Source organism: Heterocephalus glaber, unplaced genomic scaffold (assembly GCF_053883595.1).
Source record: "Heterocephalus glaber isolate CG9 unplaced genomic scaffold, H.glaber_assembly_v1.0 deba00001666, whole genome shotgun sequence".
In the NCBI taxonomy this organism is placed as follows: domain Eukaryota; kingdom Metazoa; phylum Chordata; class Mammalia; order Rodentia; family Bathyergidae; genus Heterocephalus; species Heterocephalus glaber.
In genome coordinates, this window is record NW_028258406.1 from 19,760,076 (window position 1) to 19,781,325 (window position 21,250).

General features: G+C 40.0%; 1 protein-coding gene and 1 pseudogene across 2 annotated transcripts in view; one reads left to right on the forward strand and one right to left on the reverse strand.

Annotated features, from left to right (window-relative positions):
• The first annotated feature begins 206 nt into the window (after positions 1-206).
• Positions 207-21,250, forward strand: part of Phf11 (PHD finger protein 11) — a 42,951-nt gene continuing 21,907 nt past the window's right edge. Inside the window, exons 1-3 of one of the 2 annotated variants that reach the window (XM_004844157.4) lie at positions 207-462; positions 6,177-6,298; positions 19,045-19,152. In XM_004844157.4, the coding sequence (XP_004844214.1) occupies positions 354-462; positions 6,177-6,298; positions 19,045-19,152 (339 nt within the window). In that variant the 5' untranslated portion in view covers positions 207-353. The remainder of the gene's footprint in view (positions 463-6,176; positions 6,299-19,044; positions 19,153-21,250) is intronic. The other variant, XM_087197460.1, reaches the window with a different exon arrangement.
• LOC101725123 (pre-mRNA-splicing factor SPF27 pseudogene) lies at positions 14,621-16,010 on the reverse strand (annotated as a pseudogene).

Consider the following 21,250-nt stretch of genomic DNA (forward strand, 5'->3'; position numbering starts at 1 on the left):
TTAATTCTGCGTCCATTTAGACGTCTATTTAGGCCAAGCTCTCCTGATAAAACTTTCAGAACAAACCTTGGGAAGAGCGATCGGTTCTTCAGCCGACGGAGCACAGTGGGGCTTGACGGCATGGTAAGGGCGCCTGACCTGGCGTATTTTTCTTTTTTCAAACTGTTCAAATTGCAGTCCTGCTGGGGCAACGTCAGAGCCGACGCGTCTCTGGCACCCTAGTCCCAACCCCCAGACTCACCGGGTGGAGGGCTGCTCGCGGAGAGCGCCGGGATTTGAGGAAACAACAGCGCCGCCCCGCACTTCCGGGAGCGCCGACGCAGCGCGCCTCCCGGCCACTGCAGCAAGTAGGCATGGCTCAGGCGTTCCCGTCTCCGTCTCTGTCACCGTCACCGTCGCCGCCCGAGCTATCGGGCGACCCCGACACCCAGCCTGCCCGGGACCAGGTTCCCCGCCCCACCGGTGAGTACGCGCGTGGCTTCCGGCCTGCCCTTCCCTGCCCGCGCTGGCCACTCACGGTCGGTGCACAGCAGCGTCTACCTCAGCTGGTGAGGAGCGGGCCGCAGACTCCCACCCCTGGCCCACGGAAGCTACTATCGCCCGCTGGGAGAAATCCCAGAATAACTCCCGGAGCCACTCCACCCGCCCACCGGGCGGTGGTGCTGAGAAGAGACCCGGGGAAGAGGTCACGGAGGGTGTGTCTGGAAGCCAGCTCCTCCTCTCCATTCGAAGGGCTGGCCCATCGGTTCTGGGGAACCTTTTAGAGCTCCTAGTTAAACAGCCGGTGGAAGCACTCGTGCCATAGCCATCGCCACCAGTGTAGGCCCTTGGCTGAGGAGAGTGGTCTGAGCGGGCTCTGTGAACGCGTGTGAGCCTCCTACGATGCTGGGCTCAGGGCTAGGTCTTGAGGGTACAAAGATGAGTTATGCAGCCCCTGCCCTAGCGAATACAATAGGCGGCTTTAGTGGAAAGTGGTCAGAGCCCCTCGTACATCGCCTGATGTACTAGGAAAGGGTTTCGGAAGAGAGGGTGTTTTCACTCAAATCCAGGATGGTATGACCATCTTTCCCCATGTTTTTAATGATCTCAAACTGAGTATGTTCCAAAGAGAACTCTCCTGTTTTCCCCACTCTGCCCACATTCTGTAATGTGCTCAGGCACCACCTCTCGTTAGCCCAGTTGCTTAGGCCAAAAAACTTTAGCAGTGCCCTTACCACTTGCCTCTAATACTCAAGCCAGTCAGTTTGTCTTCAGAATATGACATGCCTGACCACCACCTACCACCTCCATTACTGCTGTCCAATCCTGGACTATTGTTTTGGCTTCTGCTTCAGCCTTTCAAACTGGCTTTCATACCTGCATAGCAGCCAAAAATGGCCTTTAAAATACAAAAAGCAAAGGTGATTCTTCTACTCTGAACCATTCAGTACTCTCCCACTGCCCTCAGAGTGTATGTTGGTGGTGTAGTGGTGAGCATAGCTGCCTTGTATTGCCATCAGAATACACACAACCTGACTTCAGTTCACCCATGTCCTTATCTGATTTGATGTTGCCACCCCCTGCTGTTTTTGTGGGTCCTCAACAGCTAAACTTGCCCCAGGATTTGTTTGCTAGTTCCCACCGTGACTTCCCCAACTATGGAGTTTCGTCCAGTCAAGAAGAATAAATGAGTTAAAAAGCCAAGTATCTTTTAGGGTACTGTGATACAGGGAATTTTAGTAAGAAAAAAAGCCATTAGGGAGAGCCTGTGTGTCCCATGTCGGGTTTCTATTCATTGGTCACCAATTCTGGATTTCCAGTTGCTGAGATCTTAGGAGCCCAAGTACTTGGGAGTGCAGCTCAGACTGGGCACAGAGCCCACAGAGCAAGCACAGGAGGCCTGGCTCAGCTATCAGCCCATGCAGCGAACCTGTCTGCAGGTGGTCTCCAGCTGCACACAGAAAAGAGCAACACTGAGTGAAAATGTCCGGTAGTTATACAAGTGTAACTGAATTTCCAGTCAGACAGTGTGATTGTAAAAGACATGGTACTCAAGAGTTGGCACTAGTATTTTAACTGCCTGATTTTTTTTAAGCCTCTAGATTTTTTGGTAGGTTTTTTTTTGTAGGGATGGTTGTTCTGAAGGGTTTTGGTACTGGGATTGAATTCAAAATGTAAATTATAATGTCAGATTTAAATGTCCTTTTAAATAAGATCACAGTATGCTATCAAAGTAGAACTTGATACAAAGTAGATTTGATGAGGTGATTAGAATATTGGGATTTCCCCTGCCCCCAATTTTATCCTGGGACAAGAGGCTTTGTGTTGTCAAATATTAAAATATATTCTAAAGTGTTAAATTTTTTTGGTTGTTTTTGTTTTGAGACAAGGTCTAGCGATGTAGTTCAGGCTGGCCTTGAATTCACAGTGATCCTCCTGCTTCCCAGCCTCCTCTGAGTGCTGGGATTACAGATGTGCACACTGTACGCAACTGTCAAAAAAAATTTTTATGTGTAGTATTGATAGAGGAAGGTCAGTGGAATAAGATAGAAGCACAAGAATATACATAAAATATGTATTACCATATCTATTACATATATAATATGTACTTTTTAAAATGAAAAGATATATAATTCTGTATTAATATTTAAGTGTAAAAAATAAAAGTGGTAGAAAAATAGTTAAGTGTTTCCTGAGGACATCCCCCTTACCCAAAAGTAGAAATGATAAAAACTGTTATAATTTCATCAAATAAAACACTGAAACATTCTTTATACTAAAGAACATTATAAACATTATAAAGTTAAAAAACTATATATATATATATATATGACTAACAAAGTATTAATACCCTGAGAACATGACAAACTCTTACAAACCAAAAAGTAGAAATTCAATAGAGAAATTAGCTAAGGACATAGATGCCAGAGAAAAACTGCTACCTTACCATGTATTAAATTCACAAGGGCAGATTATGATCTACTTCTGTTTTGTGTTCTTTCCTTTGATTTGGTCATCTTAACATCTGTCCTAGCTATACCCTGGTATGTTTTTTAAATCAGGTAGATTGATATCTTCCCCCTCCCCCCCCCAGTTTTCTTCACTGCCTATGATCGTTTATTCTTCCAAATAACCATTTTTCTCAAATTCCTTAAAATAATCTTCTTGGGATTTTGTTTACAATTACATTAAACCTAAAACTTACTAGGGTTAGAATTGACATCATTATAATATCCAACTTTTCTATTCCAAGAGCACAGAACTTCTCTCCATCAGTCAAAATTGAGCATCTTTAAATAACTTTGTCATCATGTTCTTTCCCTGCTCCAGAAAGTTGTGGCTTACTCTCTCCTGTTCAGATTCTTGCCCTTTTCCCACAGGGTTTCTTCTGCCTGTAATGTCCCTCCTTTTCCTCTTCAAATTGTGGCAGCTCAAGGTCCACACCCTTAACAGCATGCCTGCCCATAGGGGCCCTCCCTGTCTACCTACATAGTATTTATAGTATTTCTCACTCACTTTGCAGTTATTACTTTGTGACATTTTCTTGTTATTTTATTTCCCTAATTGCTACTTTACCTCCTTGTTTATTTTGTAAGCTTCTTATAGACTTCTCTGCCTCACATTTCTTAGTAGCTTCTGTACTGTTCAGTAGTCACTCGCCACGTGGGGCTCTTGAGCACTTAAAATGTGGCTTTTGATCCAATTGAGATGACACTGTTGGGGATTTAGCTCAGTGGCTCTGCCGCCTGCCTCGCAAGCATAAGGTCCCAAGTTCAATCCCCAGTACCAAAAAAAAAAAAAAAAAAAGAGATGACACTTTATTTTTGAGACAGGGTCTTGCCAAGTTGCCCATACTGACCTTGAATTTGCAGACTTTTGCCTTATCCTCCCATGTAGCTAGGAATACAGGCATGTGCCACCATTCCCAGCTGTAATGCACTTAAAAATTTTTTATTTTAGTTCATATGCATAGTACCGTACATGTGCATAGCACATAATGTTTACATTCCTTGTGGAAAGTTGGTATGTATACATAATGTCAGTTCCTTTTTTCAATCCCTTTCCTTCCCCCTCCCTCCCTGATCCACCTGTCTCTTGATTCCTTTGTTTTGGGGGCAGGGGTGTGGGGGGGTGTGGGTGTCGTTGTTTTTGTATGTTTTGTAGTGCATAATATTTACATTCCTTGTGTGAAGTTGGTGCACATACATTACACATCCCAATTTCTTTTCTCATCTTCTATCCCTCCCCTCTTTCCCCTCCCCAGTGCACTTTTAAGCACATACTACTACTGGATTTCAAAGACTCAATGAATGATTCTTATATTTATTAAATATTGAAGGGATATGTCTTTGGATGTAGTTGGTCGAATTTAAATATATTATTAAAATTAATTTCACCTGGGGTTTTTTTGGGTTTTTTTGGTACTGGGGATTGAACTCAGGACCTTGTACTTGCGATGCAGATGCCAGAACCACTGAGCTTAAATCCCCTACTTTATTGCCTTTTTTTTTTTGCCTTTTTAATGAGACTTCTAGAAAGTTTTTCTTGACACCTGTGGCTCACCTTTGTGACTGGCTTTCTGTTTCTGGTAGACAGCATCAGCCTAGTGAACCCAACACAGGGGCTCACACACAAGAAGTGGTCCCAAGTTGGTGGTTGTTTGAGATGAGTGAAAACTAGGTAGCCCATTTCATCTGAGCAGTTTTATTTGTTTTTTCTGAGACAGGACCTTATTGTGTAGTCCAGGCTGACCTTGAACCCGAAGCAATCCTCCTGTCTCAGATATCTGAGCAGTTTTTACTCTATCTAATCTGGTTTTTTTGGTTGCTGGGGAATGTGGGACTACTAATTGGTATCCTCACTGGACAGGACCCAAATCCAGGAAACAGGTGAATTATGGAAGAAATTCATCTGAATGTAAAATACACACTAGCTTCAAATCCAGTCTTCTCTAATTTTGTAAAAAGAAAGAATTGACCCACAGGGGAAGGGAGGGAGGGAGGGAGGGAGGGAGGGAGGAAGGGGAGAAAAAGTGGGAACATTCACCAGTGGCAAAATAAATTGGTTTCAAACTAAAATTTGAGTATTAAATATAGAGAACTACTATAGAAAACCAAACAAGGATGAGCATTGCAACAGGAAAAAAAAAATTTTTTAAATCTTAAATGGATGCTTGTGGCCAGATTAATAGCAAATTAACAGATTTCAGAATTTTGCCTCTTAACTGACAACATGGGTGGGAATGTTCCCAACAACTGGCCTTTTGCGGCTGTCTGCAAATTCCCTTTTCTTCCTCGCTCTTCTTCCCTTAGGTTCCTTACTTTCATTCCTCTCCTAAAACAAAAAAACCAAAACAAAACCTCTTTGTGAATCTTTCTCTCCTAGCTAATCATAATATTGAATCAAAGCACATTTAAATTACATTGTTCATTTGCTTAGTTCTCCTGCAGTTAATTTTTGAATATAGTATGATATAGGGACGTAATTTTGTTACAGATAGTTAAGCAAAGGACTATTTCTTGAATGCTTCATTGCTTTCTTGTCAATTTATAATGACAAAGAGCTTGCTATGAGCAAGGTAGTGTTTTTTGAGAGCCTTGCTTATATTTATATTCCTGGTTCTTTTCTCTCTTTTTTTCCTGGTTATTTTTCTTTTCTTTTTTGGTACCGGGGATCAAACTTGGGTCCTTGCACTTGCACAGCAGGCGATGAAACCACTGAGCTAAATCCCCAGCCCCCTGGTTATTTTTCTTGACTAGAGATTTTCCTCATTTTTAGGCGTTTTTAAATGAATTATTTCTTTTATTACTAAGCCCATTTTAAAATAAATAAGTTTCCAACGTGTGTGTGTTTTGTGTGTGTGTGTGTGTGTGTGTGTGTCTTTTTGGGAGTTGAGACTCTCATAAATACAAGTGCCCTGTCTTCTACTTAAAATCAGAGGAAGAGGGGCTGGGAATTTAGCTCAGTGGTTCTGCCCCCTGCCTCACAAGCACAGGGTCCCAAGTTCAATCCGCGGTACCAAAAAAAAAAAAGTAAAATCAGAGGAGGAGGCAGACATGGTGACACTTGCCTATAATTTCATCACTAGAGTTCGAGGCCAGCCTGGGCTACATAGGAAAAAAAAAAGATTAGAGGAGGAATTAGCAAGACTATAAAATTCTCTTTTTTCCATTTCTCACCAAGGATGTTACTTATAGGTGTCTTTCAGGTTGCAGAAAGGATGGAAAAAAGGACATGTGCACTCTGCCCCAAAGGTACCGACTATAGTGTACTATACTTTGCACAATCAGAGAACATAGCTGCTCATGAAAATTGTTTGGTAAGTTACTTAAAACTACATGAGTATTTTTAGGGTCAAACATCACAGAAAAATGAATGTTACTTTGGATGCAAGGAGCAAGGAGTTGGCCGTGGGTTGGGCTTTTAAGTGGAGATTGAGGTACATAATTTTCTAACTTTAAATTGTTTCAAATCTTATTACCTTGATTACTTTCATTTATAATTTGTCAAACACAATGAAAGAAACTTTGGTGAAGAAACTTCTTTATAAAGTTATTTTGATGAACCATTTCTGATACAACAGAAAAACCTATAGATCTTGCACTGAGATGTTCTATCACACTTTACAGATTCTTTAAATGCATCCATGTAAACATTGCTCTGCCTCTTTCATTTTAAATATTGTGGCTGATGTCATGATGTCACTATTCAGCTAGTCTCCTGTGAATAGGCATTTAGGTTTTACCAGTCTACTTCATATGACTAGCGAGTTATCAAAACACTCATGTCTGAGTCTCCTTATATATGTGAGAATTTCTTTAGTTCATGGTATATAGCTAAGAGAATTTCTGGGGCACAGAAAGGGTGATTTGCACTTCACTAAATTCACCAGATTATTCTCCAAAAACAATGTACCAAATTTGACTTCCACTCTTATTTCAGAGTACAGTAAAACCTTGGTTTGTGAGGATAATTTGTTCTGGAAGCATGCTTGTAATCCAAAGCACTTGTATTTCAAAGTAAATTTCCCCATAAGAAATAATGGACATGCTGGGTGTGGTGGCTCATGCCTGTAATCTCAGCACTCAGGAGGCTGAGGCAGGAAGATTGCCATGACTTTGAGGCCAGCCTGAACTAGATAGTGAGACCCTATCTCAAAAAAACAAAACAAAAGGTACACCCTACCGAGGTCAGGAGTCACTCAGAACAGGGAACACACCGAATCAGCCCACGCCCCAGCAACAATCCACTGGACAGCCCCCACCCCCGCTCCTCTGTACAGCCACCTGGTTCCACACTACAAAGACGCAGAGGACACTGGACCACCAGACCACAGTACTGAGTCCTGCCACTCCCGGCCCAAAGGTAGGGGCTTCTGAGCCGCTGTCCCACTGCTCATGGTCCAGAGGAAGAGGCTTCCCGGCCACCATCCCTCCCACTGCTCCCAGCCCAGAGGAAAGGGCTTTTGGGCCACCTTCTGTCCTGCCTCTCCTGGCCCAGAGGAAGGGGCTTCCGGGCCACCATCCCTACCGCTACTCCTGGCCGCTGTCCCACCTCTCCCAGCTCAGAGGAGGTAATCCGTGCAGGCACCAACAGACCCCCCGCCCTGTGAAAATGAGAAAACATGTAAATAAGTCTCAAAACCAGACTTCCAGATCACCTACAGCAACCCCCAAAGGGAAATTAGATGGAACACTCTGATACTCAAACACCTGGACCCACTGAACTGGCAACAAAAGGGGATCTGGAAAAAATGAAATCAGAAATAATTTCTCAGATAACAGGAGAAATTGTGCTCCTAGTGCAAGACATGATTAATAAATCTAGAGAGGAGCTGAGGAACATGATGGAATCCCAACATAGGAAAAAAATGGAATCCATAAAACAGATGCAAATAGATTTCCAGGAGATGAAAAACTCCATTGAAAGTCTACACAGCAGGATGAGCCAATGTGAGGACAGAATTTCAGATATAGAAGATAAGATTGCAGGGCCGAGGATTTAGCTCAGTGGTTCCGGTGCCTGCCTCACAAGCACAAGGTCCCAAGTTCGATCCCCGGTACCAAAAAAAAAAAAAAAAATAAGATTGCAGTTAATGACCAGGAAAAGAATAATTGCTTCAAAATTATAAGGGAACATGAGAAATCAATCCAGCAGCTGCTAGATGATGCAAACAAGAATAACATAAGACTGATTGGAGTCAATGAAGAAACAGGAGAGAGTGCAGATGACATAAAAAACCTCTTCACAGAAATAATGGCAGAAAACTTCCCAAGCAGGGGAAAAGAGCTTGACATACAGATAAGTGAGGCATATAGGACTCCAAATAGCCTTGATCAAAAAAAAATCTACACATAGGCATATAATTGTTAAGATTCCAGAAACTCAACAGAAGAACAAAGTTCTCCAAGCAGTTAGAGAAAAGAAACAAATCACATACAAAGGAAAGCCCATCAGAATCACAGCAGACTTCTTAACACAAACCATCAAGGCAAGAAGAGTTTGGATTGACATATTCTAAGCCCTAAAAGAAAACAGCCTCCAACCCAGATTGATGTACGCTGCAAAACTATCTTTCAGAATTGATGGAGAAGTAAGATACTTTCAAGACAAAGAGCACCTTAGGAACTTCGTGAATAGCAAACCAGCACTCCAAAGAATTTTACACAATATCCTAGGAACAGACATTGAGGATCACAACCCCAGGAAGCAAAGCAGAATGAACCCATCTGGCATGACAAGAAATTAAATGTAAAGAGGGAGAACCCAACAAAAAGAAAAAGTCATGGCAATGACAAGTCAATATGTTTCAGTTATAACCAACAACATTAATGGTCTCAATTCACCAATCAAAATAAATAGACTGGCAGAATGGGTCAAGAAGCGAAATCTAACAATATGCTGCATACAAGAAGCACATTTAATTCAAAAGGAAAATCATAGACTGAAAGTTGAAGGGTAGAAAACAATACTCCATGTGACGAGAACCCGAAAAAAAGCAGGAGTAGGTATCCTCTTTGCAGATCAAGTAGATTTCAAACCAACACTGATTAACAGAGATGAAGAAGGACACTACATCCTTGTAAAGGGAAGAATCCAAGAGGAAGAGATGACAATCATAAATATCTATGCACCAAACACTAGTGCACCCAACTATATAAAATAAATACTAACGGACATGAAAAGTCATATATGCACAAGTACAGTTATAGTGGGGGACCTCAATACCGCACTGTCACAAATAGATAGATCAACTAGACAAAAATATGAGTAATGAAATACTAAAACTCAATCAAACTCTTGAACAAATGAACTTTACAGATGTTTACAGAGTGTTCCACCCCACAAAATCAGAATACACATTCTTCTCAGCTGCACATGGGTCATTCTCCAAAATAGACCACATACTCACACATAGAACATGCTTAAGTAATTGCAAAGGAATTGAAGTTATCCCCTGTATATTATCAGACCATAGTGCTATGAAATTGGAGATCCATAGTAAAAGAAACTGGAAAAATTTCATAAACACATGGAAATTGAACAGCACACTTCTGAATAACCAGTGGGTCACAGAGGAAATTAAAGAAGAAATCAGACAGTTCCTTCAATTAAATGACAATGACAATGGAACATATCAGAATCTATGGGACACAATGAAAGCAGCCTTACGAGGGAAATTCATAGCAGTGAATACGCATATTAGGAAAACAGAACGAGCCCAATTAAACCACCTGATGCTGCACCTCAAGCTTCTAGAAAAAGAAGAACAGCACAACCCCAGAGCTCATACAAGGGAGGAAATTATAAAGATCAGAGGAGGAATCAATGCAATGGAGACTAAGAGAATGATACAAAAAAATCAGTGAAGCCAAGAGTTGGTTCTTTGAAAGAGTCAACAAAATTGACAAACCCTTAGCCAACCTTGTCAGAAAAAAGAAAGAAAAGGCCCAAATCCATGCAATTAGGAATGAAAAGGGTGATATTACAACAGACCCAGCAGACATCCAGAGGATCATCAATACCTACTTCAAGAACCTATACGCCAATAAGATGGACAACACAGAAGGAATGGACAGATTCCTAGATACATATGAATTGCCAAAGTTGAACGAAGAAGACCTAAAAATTCTGAACAACCCAATATCAATCAATGAAATTGAAAATGGAATTAAAAACTTATCAACTAAGAAAAGCCCAGGCCCTGATGGCTTCACTGCTGAATTCTGCAAGACATTTAGAGAGGAACTGCTGCCACTACTCTTTAAACTCTTCAATGAAATTGAAAGGGAAGCAGTACTCCCAAATTCATTCCTGGAACCAAGCATCACCTTGATCCCCAAAGCAGAGAAAGACCCAACTGAAAAAGAGAACTATAGGCCAATCTCACTAATGAACAGAGATGCAAAAGTCCTTAATAAGATACTGGCAAACAGAATGCAGAAGATCATCAAGAAGATCATACACCCTGATCAAGTGGGATTCATCCCAGGGATGCAGGGATGGTTCAATATATGCTAATCAATCAATGTAATACACTATATCAATAGAGCCAAGGACAACCATATGATTATCTCCATAGACGCAGAAAAAGCATTTGACAAAATCCAACATGCATTTATGATAAAAACCCTACAAAACATTGGAATAGATGGTCTCTACCTCAAACTAATAGAAGCCATCTATGAAAAACCAACAGCCAATATCATACTAAATGGTCAAAAACTGAAATCCTTCACACTAAAATCAGGAACAACACAAGGATGTCCACTAGCACCACTCTTGTTCAATATAGTTGTGGAAACATTAGCCATGGCAATTAGACAAGAGAAAGAAATAAAAGGAATAAAGATAGGAAATGAAGAAGTCAGATTGTCATTATTTGCAGATGACATGATACTCTATATAGAAGACCCCAAGAACTCCACCAAAAGTCTTCTACACTTAATAACCAAATTCAGTCAAGTAGCTGGTTACAAGGTCAACACACAAAAATCAATAGCTTTCCTCTACACAAATGACAGACTCACAGAGAGAAACAGGGCAAATAATTCCTTTCACAATAGCATCCAAAAAACTGAAATACCTAGAAATCAACCTAACGAAAGAAATCAAAGACCTCTTCTCTGAAAAGCATGGCACTCTGAAAAGAGAGATTGAAGATGATGTCAGAAAATGGACAGACATCCCCTGCTCCTGGGTAGGAAGGATTAATATAGTGAAAATAGCCATACTTCCAAAACTGCTATGTAGATTTAATGCAATTCCCATTAAGATCCCAGCAGCATACTTCATGGACCTGGAGAAAACAATCCAAAAATTCATTTGGAACAACAAGAGACCCAGAATAGCAAAAGCAATTCTAGGTAACAGAGACATGGCAGGGGTTATCACAATCTCCAACCTGCAACTCTACTACAAAGCTACTGTGATAAAAACAGCATGGTACTGGCAAAGAAACAGACCTGAGGACCAGTGGAACAGATTAGATGTAGAAACAACGCCAGACACATTCAGCCACCTCCTCTTTGACAAAGGAGCCAAACACCCTCACTGGAGGAAAGATAGCCTCTTTAATAAATGGTGCTGGAAAAATTGGGCATCAACTTGCCAAAGATTAAAACTAGACCTATATCTCTCACCATGCACTAAACTAAAATCAAAATGGATTGAAGATCTAAATATTAAAATAGAAACTCTGAACCAGTTGGAACAGAGGTTAGGTAGAACTCTTGAAGACATTGGTGTAGGAAAAGATTTTATGAACAAAACCTCAGTAGCCCATGAACTAACACAATCAACAAGTGGGATCTCTTCTTATTAAAAAGCTTCTGCACAGCAAGAGAAACCACCAGCAGTGTGAAGAGACAACCCACAATGTGGGAAAAAATCTTCACCTGCTCTTCCTCAGACAAAGGTCTACTCTCTCGAATCTATAAAGAACTTAAAAAGATCAGACCTCCCAAATTTAAAGACCCAATCCGAAAATGGGCATCTGAAATGAACAGACATTTCTCAGACAAAGAGGTAGAAATAACAAATAAATACATGAAAAAATGTTCAACATCACTGTTCATTCGAGAGATGCAAATGAAAAGAAGGCTGCTATTCCACTTCACTCCAGAAAGAATGGCTGCTATCATGAAATCAACCAATAACAAATGCTGGCAGGGCTGTGGGGAAAGAGGAACCCTGCTCCACTGCTGGTAGGAGTGTAGACTGGTGCAAGCAGTGTGGAAATTAGTATGGAGATACCTCAAAGAACTAGGCCTGGAAGTCCCATTTGACCCTGCTATTCCACTGCTGGGGATCTTCCCCAAAGAATTAAAAGAGTCATATCACAGTTATATATGTGCACCCATGTTCATGGCAGCACAGTTTGTAATAGCTAAAACTTGGAAACAGCCCAAATGCCCATCAACTGGAGACTGGATAAAGAAAATGTGGTTTTTTATAAAATGGAGTACTACTCAGCCATCAAAAACGAGAAATTAGAGGCATTTATAGCTAAGTGGATGCACATTGAGGCAATACTCTGAAGTGAAGGAAATGTGACACACATGTAAATACCAAATAGTTTCTCTGGTGTGAGAAACTGAAAGTGTAAGTAAGGACTAAAATATATAATAGGTCATGTGAAATAGGAAGAAAAGGGGCAAAGGGGAAGGAAGTGGGAGGGCTAGGGGAAAGGATAGAAGGGAATGGGATTAATATGAGAAAATGGAAAAATAGGAACAAAATCTTTGTAAACAGGGAGGAATGGAGGGGTTGAAGGGAAGGCTGGGCAAGGGTGAAAAATAACCAAGAGGTTATGTAAAGGTGCAAATTTGCAGTGATGAATGTCATTATATTGTATACCTAAAATGTACCAATGGTTAGAATGAATAATTGATAATGCTAAATAGGAAGAAAAGGTCCAAAGGGGTAGGGGTAGTGGGAGGGGCAGGGGAAAGGAAAGAAGGGAAAGGAAAAATGATGAGAAATGGAAAAAATGGAAATAAAGTCTTTGTAAATAGGCAAGGGTGGAGGGGGTGAAGGGAGGGCTAGGAATGGGGAAAAAATAAGATCCAAGGTGCATTATGTAAAGGTACAATTCCCAATGAGAAATCTAATTGTGTTGTATTCCTAAAATGTACCAATAAAGGAATGTAACAAACAAACAGAAAAAGCCGGGCATTTAGCTCAGTGGTTTTGCTGCCTGCTGTGCAAGCTCAAGGACCCAAGTTCGATCCCCAGTACCAAAAAAAAAACAAAAACTGATAATGAAAAAATGTCAGCAACTGGATTAAAATAAACAAAACAAAAAGAAATAGGAAAATAATGGAAGCCTGTAATCCCAGCACTTAGGAAACTGAGGCAAGAGAATCACTGCAGGTTCTAGGCCAGCCTGGGCTACATAGTGACTTCAAGGCCAGCCTGAAGTACATAGCAATACCTTGTCTCAAAAAACAAAAGAGGTAATGGAAAGTCACATGATTCATTCTACAACCCAAAAATACAGTGATTACAATACTGTACAAAATTACAATACTGATACAAAAAATGATTGCAATACTACAAAAATAATAAAATACAAAATATAAAGAAAAATAAATTAACCTGTACTTACCTTTGAAAACCTTCGTGGCTGGTGTGAAGGAAGAGGAGGATGGGTTATTGTGTAGGACAACTTTCACTATCAGTAGCAGAATCACTGCTATTGGCTCAATGGAATCTTTTTCTTTCCGCGCAACTTTAACAAGAAACCTGTCCAATGACACTTGCTTTTGCCTCCTTTTGAGGATTTCATGGAAATATGACATTGCATTGTTGTTAAGCAGATTCATTGCTCACATTGCTATAGCCTTATTCGGGTGGTGGATTTCTATGAAATTTTGCACTGTTTCCCACATTTTACACATGTCCCTAGTTTCATTTGAAGTGAGGGATTCCTCTACCTTTTTCTCCTCTTCTGCAGACAAGAGCTTCTCTATAACTCCTTGCTGTTGGGGGATGATCACCTACAATCCCTCAGAAAGAAAGAGACAGAGAAAGACAGGAACCATTGGCTCAGTTGCGATCATGTGACATCACATCATCACACACTAATCACATTGCAAGACATTGCTCATTTATCAAGTTAAAATTTATTAGAAATGTTTGCTCATCTTGCAGAACACTTACAGAACAAGTTACTCACAATCCAGGGTTTTACTGTATTTTTCTCTTCATCATTGCCAGTACTTAATGTTCTGAGATTTTAAGTTTTTTCCTCTCTGATTATACAAATGATGCTTCATTTTCATTTGTGTTTCCCTGATTACTAGGGGTTGCATATTGATTCCTGTGCTTCTGTGAATGTATGTTTATGGTCTATGCTTCACCTTTTTCTTTGTTTTTCCTTATATGTATTTATATAAAAATAGATACTAATGCTCTGTTATACCTTTTGGCTTTTAATTTTATTTATGGTTTTTTCGGTAAGAAGCTCATAATGTAATTACATTCATCCTTATTTTCCTTTAATATTTGTGTTCTTTTCCTACTAAGAAGCTCCTTTCTAGCTGGCTGTGGTGGCATGTGCCTGTAATCCCAGAACTCAGGAGACTAGGGTAGGAGGACTGAGAGTTCAAGGCATGTGGGCTGCATAGCAAGACTGTCTCCCCAAAAAAGTTTTTTTCAATAGTAGGAGTCTATCTTTTTTCCATAAATTTTTTTTCCAAGTTGATAACCTTTATTTCACAAAGATTCTCCATAAAATTATTATAATAACCCATACATTATGGTTTCTAAACATTTACCCACTAATGGTTTTTGTGAGAGGCTGTTGTCCTTCATGGTTCAGGGATAGTTTAGATGGCTGATGTTTGTAAGAGCCCAGCTTTTCTTCCTTTCTACTCAGCAAGTTAGTCTTTTCAGAAGCCTTGCCGGATGTTTTCTTTGTTTGCTTTTCCCTGTTGCTGCTTAATTTGATAGATTTCATTTTCTAGTTGCACAATAGTCCGTTTAATCTCTTAATTCTTACTGACCAGGGACACCCAATTTGACTCCATTTCTCTCAATTTAGATCAGCTGTGAGTTGCATGTTTTTCCGCTGCCAGTTTAAATCTTGAATATGTTTCCTTAACTTCTGAAGCTCTTTCTGTGCATGTTCAATCATATGAACTAGATTTTCGTTATATACTTTCCGGGCATTACATCCATGCTGTGACATTAGCTCCAGATTCTCAATTCGTACTGCTTGGTGCTCTAATTGAGCCATAGAATTGTTTACACATTCTTGCCATGCAGTAATGTTGTTTTTCTGACCTGAGGAAGGGGCTGGAAGCTCATATCGTTTCATACTGAGCAATTTGGTTGTCAGTTGGTTGTCCAGCAGCCAGTCTTTCAAATTCATTTCTCATTATGTCAGTTTCGAAAGCCGAATAATCCGGGGCTGTTAAGTAGCTCAGGTAGTTCTTGGTAGGTCGGTATCTGCGAGTTTCCTCCTCTACCAGAGCCGCAGCCGCTTCCCTCCTGCCTGGCGCCTTGATCAAAATACAGCAGCGCATCCACCACCAACCCCGTGCCCACCATGGCACAGAACACACTCCCGCCTGCGTTTTGAGTCTGGACAGGATCGGTCCTGTTTAAGTCTTTTTTTTTTTTTCCATAAATTTTGAAACTTTGCTTTTCTCAATTTCTACTGGAATTTTACTATTGTGTAAAATAAAAATCTTACTTTATTGCATTTAGTATTTTTCCATATAACTTCTTCCACCATTTTTTGTGATTTTTATTAATACATGTTTGTAGTATATAATATTTATATGCCTTGTAGAGAATTAGTACATGTATATAACACATCTTGATTTCTTTTTTATCCCCTTTTCCTTCTCTCCCTTCTCCATCTCTCTCTTGATCCCCATCCCTTTTATTTTGTGCATGTTTGCAATACATGTTACATTCCTTATGTGGAACTGGTACACATACATAGCACATCTTAATTTCTTTTTTTGTTCTCATTCCCTCCCCTCCCGCCATCTTTTGATCCCCTTCCCTTTTGAGAAATACTTATCTCTGGGCCGGGGATTTGGCTTAGTGGTTTCGCCGCCTGCTGTGCAAGCGCAAGGACCGGAGTTCGATCCTTGGTACCAAAAAAAAAAAAAAAAAAAAAAATTGTACCTTGAAATACCTATCTCCTTACTTTCTATTTTTTTTTTTTTTGGTACCAGGGATCAAACTCAGGTCCTTCGGCCTGCATAGCAGGCAGCGAAACCACTGAGCTAAATTCCTGGCCCCTTCCTATTATCTTTTATTTTGCTCTTTATTTATACTTTGGGTTTCTCATATAAAAGAAACTATCACCATGATTTTTTGATGATTCTGTTTTTCTCACCAATTTGTAGCAATAATAACAATTATTTCGTGTTTACTATGTGCAAAGCAAAATTATTAACCCTAAGAGGTAGTTGCTGTTGCTGTGTGCACGCTAAAGATGAAACAGCTGCAGCACCAAGACATTAAGTCATTTTCCCAAGAACTCACGGCTATATGAGTATCTTAATTATGCTTTCGTGGCTGTCTCGGTGTCCCAGATCAGTTCAAAACTATTGACCTTTCATGGTCATTTTGACTTTGGGGAGGAGCCAGATCCAGTGATTTAGGTGGATGAGGATACACCTTACTGTTAAGAGCCTGCCTTATTGTTGGCTGGCAATCGGCAATAGCATTCACCATATTTTTCATCATATATAGTAAAGTACTCATGAAAGAAAACTTCTAAAACTGCTTCAGAACATGGCAAGAAGAAGTGTATTCAAAGTGAGGGAGATTAATGGCAGTATATCATTTACTGTAAAAAATTAAAGCATTCACTATATATTTTGCTCACCTTTTATGTCATTTGTCCTGAACCCTCAAGAGTATTTTCTATAGACAAGGACATTATCTCACATAATCATAATTGAACCATCAAAATTCAGAAATTAACTACCTTTTAATTTGTATTACATTACCACCTACTCCTCAAACCACTGAGGTTTCACCTGTTGTCCTAACATTCCTAACAAAGGATTTCAGCTTGTGGGTTGCATTTAGTTTTCAAGTCTCACAGGTTTTTCTTTTAATCTGTTTGTTACGGGTTATATACTTACATTTTTTCTCCTGTTAAACCATGCTGAGATTACCATGTACAATTCTAGTATACTGATGTATTGTTAATTGACTACTACTGTTAACATTATTGGTATGATTTTCATAAAACAAAATGCACTATTTTTAAGCATACAGTTTGGAGAATTTTAAGACATGTGTACACAATGTAACTATCATGATTGAGATACAGAACGCTTCCATTGCCCCAGAAAGTTTTCTCATGTCTCTTTGCAATCAATTCCTCCCTCCCTACCCTGTCTGTATAAGTTGATCATATCTTTCCTCAAATTTCATACAAGAATTCTATAGCAAAGACTCCTGTGTGTAGATTCCTTTACTCAGCAGTGTTTTGGAGATTCCATGTTGTGTGTACATTTGGCCCTTAGTATCTTCAGGTTCCATATCCATGGATTCAACCAACCACAGATTGAAAATACTCAGAAAAAAATTTTACTTGTACACTTTTTTCTTCTCACTGTTCCTTAATACAGTGTAAGAACCATTTACATAGCATTTACATTGCATTAGGTATTATAAGTCATCTAGAGATGATTTAAAGTATATGGAAGAATGTAAAACTTTCCAGGATAAAACCTACCAAGTTTTATATAAATACTACATGTTAAATAAGGGACTTCAGCATTGGAAAATTTTGGTATCCAAAGGGGGTTCTGAAACCAGTTCCCCAAGGATACTGAGAGATGGCCATGACTACATTTGTATCCTTTTTATGTTTTCATAGTATTTCATTATATGGATATATTACAACTTGTTTATTCATTCACCTGTTGATGGACTATGTGTTGTTTCTAGTTTGAGGCTATAGTGATAAATCTGTATGAACATCTGTATATGAGTCTTTGTATAGATATATGGTTTTATTTCCCTTGGGTAAATATCTAGAGGTAGAATTGCTGGTGTTGTGTTTTGTTTTGTTTTTCTGGCAACATTGGAGGCTGAACCCAGGACCTTCCCACTAAGCTACATTCTCAGCCCTTTTTTTATTTTTCGTTTTGAGACAAGGCCTCACTAAATTCCAAAGTTGCCCTGGCTGGGCTCAAACTTGTGATCTTCCTGCCTCACCCTTACAGAGAGCTGCAATTGCAGGTGTACTCACCACGTCCAGCGTTTGCCCATCTTCAGTTGAAGTAAGATTAAGTTGTAACTTTCTTATATTTTGGATACAAGCCTTTTGTCAGATATGGATATACTAAACATTTTCTCGTAGTCTCTGTCTTTTTTGGTTTTTTAGCAGTGTCCTTCCAAGAGAAAAAAAAAATCAATTTTGACTTTTTCTTTCTAGTTTCTGCTTTTTATAAGAAATCATTGCCTACGCCAGTGTCATTAAAGAAGAACTTATGTTTTTGATCCTTTTGTTATTTTTGTATATGTGTTTTATGGACCGTCAATTAAGAAGGTAGTTTGGATCCTTTTGGTTTTCATGTGGCATGCAGAAATTTGAGGCAGCCTAAAGGGGGTTTAAATAAGGTTGCAGGGGCATTTCATGGCTCCAAAAGGCAAAGATGGAGGCAGATCAAGAACAGAAAAGCTGGAAAGCCATCAAGAATGCCCTTTTTCTAGTCCTTGTTTTTGCTTTTCTTTCTTCACAGACTGGCTTGCTTTGCCTGTGTAGCTTCAGCTGTTGTTCAGAGCCTCATCCACATTCCTAGGATAGGGAATCAGAGTGGCCCAGCCTTAGTGTCAGGGTCCACACAGGTCCAATTAGCCAATGGAGATCAAAGTTACAAAGTATAAACTATGCCTGGGTATCAGGGTCACTCCTAAAAAAGAGAGGTGGCTTTATAGTCTGTTCATATATCCCCAAAAGAGGTCACTGTTCTACCCCTAATCCATCTTCTTCTCCTGGTGTACTCTCTGGAACCATTTTTAGACTTGTAGCTTTTAAGTATTACTTTGTGCATACTCTGGCTTTTTTTCCCCAATCTGCAGCTATATTCTTCAGCACTTGTAGAATGTGAGGACCAAGATCCACTTAATAATGATAGAAATTTTGATGTGGAATCAGTAAAAAAAGAAATCCAGAGAGGAAGAAAGCTGGTAAGTAGAAATCATTTTTATTTCTCTTGCAGGATAACCATACTCTTCGGGAAGTGCATTCAGAAGAAAGTTAACTTGCTTGATAAACCAGGAATAAAGAAGCATCTTGGAAAGCTGAAAAAAGGACTGTATTAGAAATTTAGATTCAAGTGAACATTCAGTACTTTAAATTACTACTTCATCAGTAAAGTAGATAAGAGTCAGACTGCTTTTGACTCTAAATGAAAGAAACCCCTACTCAAATTGGCTTTAACAAAGGATGCTTGTTAATCAGAAGAAACAGCAGCTTCAGTGGCTCGATGATGAAATTAAGGCCCCAGGTTCTTTCCCCCTCCCTTCTGTCCCCAGCATCAACTTGTCCCTTCACAGCCATAGGTTGAGTGCATGCAGCAACTGAAGCATTAACATTTCATGGTCATATCCCTCTTTCTGCACCAGCTGGTAGGTGTGACCATAAATGATCATGATCTATCCTTGGAGCTGAGGTGGTAAGGGGAATTCCAGAAAGGAAGGACTGCTGAGTAGTTACCCTACTGGGTCCATTGAGTTCACAGACTTTCTTAGTAAAAGGCCATTCACAGCTGGACAGCAAGTGCAAATGCCTCATGCCCTGACCACAATCACAGATTAATGGCCAGGAACAGACATTTATTTAATCTTTGTAAAATGTCAGCATTGGCAGCATCCTGTGGTAGGTGTTATAGGCATTGGTGTGTGTAAACTCCAAGCTATAGGTCTAATGCTGCTCATTTTGTAAGCAGAAGAAATTGAAAGTCCAGAGTACATGAAGACAGTCCAGATAGAATTCTACAAATTATGCTTTCTCAAATGGTGTAGGTAGTACTGTAGTAGATCCTGAACCAAGGCATAAAATGGAGTGTACAGATCCTGCCCTCGATGTTCATACTATGTCAGTCATTGGAAAGTTTGGACACTGGCATAATTTCTGCTGACAGGAACAGGGAGGCCACTCGAGTCCATTTGCGGGCTTTGGATGTGATGAGTTAGCAGAGAGCCCCTCTACTTAGAAAGTAGCAGACACACCTCTATTGAAAGATCATTTTTGCTGCTCTTTGTTACCTGGTTGGATAGTTAAGAGAACCCACCTTTAGATTCCAGAGGTTGTCCACATGTGAAGAACCCAGTCTGAGCACTGAGGGAAGTTGACTAGAAGTATAATAATCAGAAGGAAGCAGGGGGACCTGAGGGTTTTTGCAGATTTTGTGATGCAGACTTCCCTACTGGGAAGACTTTGGAATTACACTGGAAGTGCAGGATAAAAGAGAGGTGTGCACAGTCACTGTAAGTAATCAGTCCCTAACAAGTGTTTATTAACCTTTGGTATATATGAGTGGATACAAAGTGCACACACTCATAGGGAAGACAGTCCTGTGAGTGGACACCTTGGTAAATGCTTTCAGAGGGGTCAGCACCATCATCACAAGCAGCCTCTATTTGGGTCTTTGCATCCCTTCCTAGTGTAGGGGGTGGGGAGCAGGGAAAGAAAGACTGGAAAGGGATTCCAGTGAGAGAATGGGATATACAAAGGTGTGAAAAGCTAGAAAGAACAGGGTACACTTGTAAAACCACAACCATGTGACTCCATGGTATTTATTTCCTATACTGATTCTTGGAATTCTATAGAGTGTAACACAATGCATGAAAACACTCCCTTGTGGTCAAATAATGAATCTATTCTGTGTTTTCACCATAAGTAATGATGCAACAAACATCTTTGTACATATATCCTTGAGTGCTTGTTTGAGTGTTTCTATAGCATTCTGGAAGTGGAATTGTTGAGTCAATTAAAAATGTTGAACTATGCCAGACATGGTGGTGTACACCTGTAATCCCAGATACTTGGGCTGAGGTAGGAGGACTGCAAGTTCAAGCACAGGCTAGGTAAGTTGGCAAGATGCTGTCTCAAAATAAAAAGGGCTGGTAATGTAGCTCAATGATAGAGCACACATTGAACTATGCTGACAACCTGTCCCTGGGAAAGGTTTTACCAGTTTAGATCTCTGTGCATATTGGATGAAAAATCACTTTTTCTATTCTACAGGGAATAAATATCACTACTCTTGTTAATTTTGGCAAG